The sequence below is a fragment of the Pyxicephalus adspersus genome, chromosome 4 (genome assembly GCF_032062135.1).
Source record: "Pyxicephalus adspersus chromosome 4, UCB_Pads_2.0, whole genome shotgun sequence".
NCBI lineage: Eukaryota > Metazoa > Chordata > Amphibia > Anura > Pyxicephalidae > Pyxicephalus > Pyxicephalus adspersus.
The window spans coordinates 67,268,043-67,271,101 of record NC_092861.1 but is presented as its reverse complement, the minus strand read 5'-3'; the positions used below and the strand labels follow the sequence as shown (position 1 = coordinate 67,271,101).

General features: G+C 32.5%; 1 protein-coding gene across 2 annotated transcripts in view; it reads right to left on the bottom strand.

Annotated features, from left to right (window-relative positions):
• The window catches only part of SMAP1 (small ArfGAP 1), a 118,544-nt gene that overhangs the window by 44,426 nt on the left and 71,059 nt on the right, over positions 1-3,059 (bottom strand). For both annotated transcript variants that reach the window (XM_072408499.1, XM_072408500.1), the window contains one exon: positions 2,822-2,902. In XM_072408499.1, coding sequence (XP_072264600.1) covers positions 2,822-2,902 — 81 coding nt within the window. The remainder of the gene's footprint in view (positions 1-2,821; positions 2,903-3,059) is intronic.

Genomic DNA, 3,059 nt, shown 5'->3' with positions numbered 1-3,059 from the left:
TCTAATTCCATCCAAATTTCCATGCAAAAAGCGGTACATAGGCGGTAGGCATAACTCACCGATATTTAATAAATTTAACAAACTTTAAATAACAAAACACAAAAATCTGTTAGAATTAAATCAATAAAAATATTTAAACATGTAATATAACTGTAGTACCATGTAATATATATATATATATATATATATATAATGATTTTTATATATAAAATGATATTTATATATAAAATTACATACAGCTATTTTGTATTGAATACAATACAAAATTATTTGAATTTCCCGCCGCTCCTTATGCCCGCACCGACGTTACTGGGAAACCCCAGGGACTATCTCTGCATTCGCCAGCTGGAGATTGGAGGAGGAGGTGTTGTTTGTGATTAGCTCACAGTGAGGATTTATTACAGTAACCGACACCACGCTGCCTAATAATATGTTGTGACAAACATCTGTGCTAATTACATTTATTAAAATAACTTACCTGTTCCAACTTACATACGATTCAACTTAAGAACAAACCTACCATCCCTATCCTGTATGTAACCCGGGGACTACCTGTACCGTCTTTTCAATCTCTTAACAAAGGACAATCGCCCTGCCCTGGAAACCTTTAGAGGAACCCTGGTTGAGAAACACTGCTCAACAGTTACTATGGTGGGTAAAATGTATCTATTGATATCATTACTTGGCTGCAAGAGACAAAAAGACTAATAGACGTATTGATTTGTCATTGACAGTGTGCATTGTATAATTATACACTAAGTATATTTTTGTAAGAAAAACATAAAGCCCATGCACACTACCAAGATATTGATGAGGCAATACAGCAACACTAAAAATGAGAACATCTAAATGAAAGTTGCATAGTCTGATACACAGTGGCAATTCATACTAAAACACGGAAGATTTGAAACCTGAAACACTTAAAGTTTTAAAACACTGAAAGATTTGATTACAAAAATTGGGTTGGTTCACCAATTACATTTTTTTAAATATGTGGATATGGCCAGCATAAGACCAGCAGCCACAAAAAATGTTCTTCTGTATGTAATGTATTTCACTTATGTGAGTTTGTAATAAGGTACTAAGACTCATATGATACCAGCTCAGAGAAAAATATTCTGATGTACTTTTTCACACTTCAGTGATATTGAAAAGCTCCATCAAATCTCACATAGCCTTTTCACCAACAACTATTAACAATGTGCTTAACCTTTAAATATGCATTAAAAGATAGTTGCAATGAAAGCAAAGCCGAATCAATAAGCCCCATAATCGGATCTTCTGTATCCAAGAAGATTCTATCAAAGCAAGGCTGCAGCTAAATTAAGCACAAAATGAAGGCTCAAATACAGCTAACTCGCAACATACAGAACTGGAAAACTTTTTCAATTTTAACTTTAGGTTTGTTGTGTAATCTTTATTGGAGGAGGAGGGGGAGCAGCCTAGCCTCTGGCACTTGCAGAAATCGGCAGAATATCCATTACAGGTGGTTTTGTCAGGGCAGAGTTAATCCTCAAACACTACATAAAAAATTCACAGGTTTGAAGTAAGTGTAACTTAAGAAACGTGGTTAACTAACAGCATGCCATATTACTACTTCTTTACCAGTCTTAAACACAGTACAAAAGGATAATAATAAAGTGGGCAAACTATCTTTGAACAGCTATTTTGGCAATATCTTCTTGGAATTACCTGGCTATAACTTTACAGCATTCACAGCTAGCTCATTAGCCACTGTAATAGCTACAACAACTGCTTGTTAATACAGATATCAATGTCAAATATAAATTGGCCAATCAAAGAGCAGTAACTCAATGCATTCAGGAACATGATTTAAGAGGATTTATATATGGCATGGTTGCTGTTTTGAGACAGACTGGTTAGAGTATTTCACAATCTGCAAAACTGCTGTGATTCTCTCACACACACACAGTTTACAAAGAATGGTCCAAAAAGGTAAAATATTAGGTGGATACTAAAATAAAAATTAAAACTGTATATAGTTAAAACTGTATATTGTTGGTTTTTGGGAAAGCTATGATAATATTTGGTCAGTTTCTTTTAATGCTTTGAAACTCCAACAGAAAAACGATAACATTTTCACCACTTGTAAAAGATCTTATTGGTAAAAAGTAATTATTACTGTAAAGAAAAGTAAAGAAGTATTTAATACTGGTGTTGCTATGAGTCGGCAGACCAGATCAGGTCTTTTCAAAGTTCAAATAGTACAAGAGGGGTGTCTGTATATCCCTCCCTTGACTTAGTTAAGTGTGTTGCAAATACAACTGAATTGCAACGCCAGAAATTGACTAATATGCTTTGGATAAGTAGATGTAAGAAGTAAATATGAAAAATGTGTATCTAATATTTCAGATTTATCAAAATAAAAAAGCAACAAAATATTAACAGTATTTTTTTTTAGTTTCTTACTATAGGAAAATACATACAAAATATTTATATTGTTCAGGACATATTGATAACCTATACACTTTTTTTGTACTAATATATATATATATATATATATATATATATATATATATATATATATATATATATATATATATTGATACTGAACACAATATTGAGTGCAGGTAAGACTTTTCAACATGATCATAAAATAAACAGTTTTATCTCTGCTCTCTTTTTTATAAATAGTGGCTGGTATACAGAGAATCTTCAGAGTCTGAAAATGTAATATTTTCCTTTTTTAGTAGCTCAGTATTCAACACAGCATGAATCTACCAGCCTTTCTATACAGAGAACAAGAATACCACCAGGCTGCAAAAAACAGGACTCCTCCAATAAAGCGGTTATTTCTTACCTTCTCCACACCAGCCGATTTCACTGTTTTTTCAGGCTCTTTTTCCCTTTTCTTATCTTCCCTTTTCCTCTCCTTTTCTTTCTAATAATAGATTTAAGAGGAGGAGAAATAAATCAGAAAAAGTACAATGTAAGTAGACTAATACTCGGAACATCTAAAAATAAATTTTCAACTTTTGTGGAACATTTTAAATTACTATGGATCAAGACCAAGGTTTACACAAACTACAAAAAAAAAA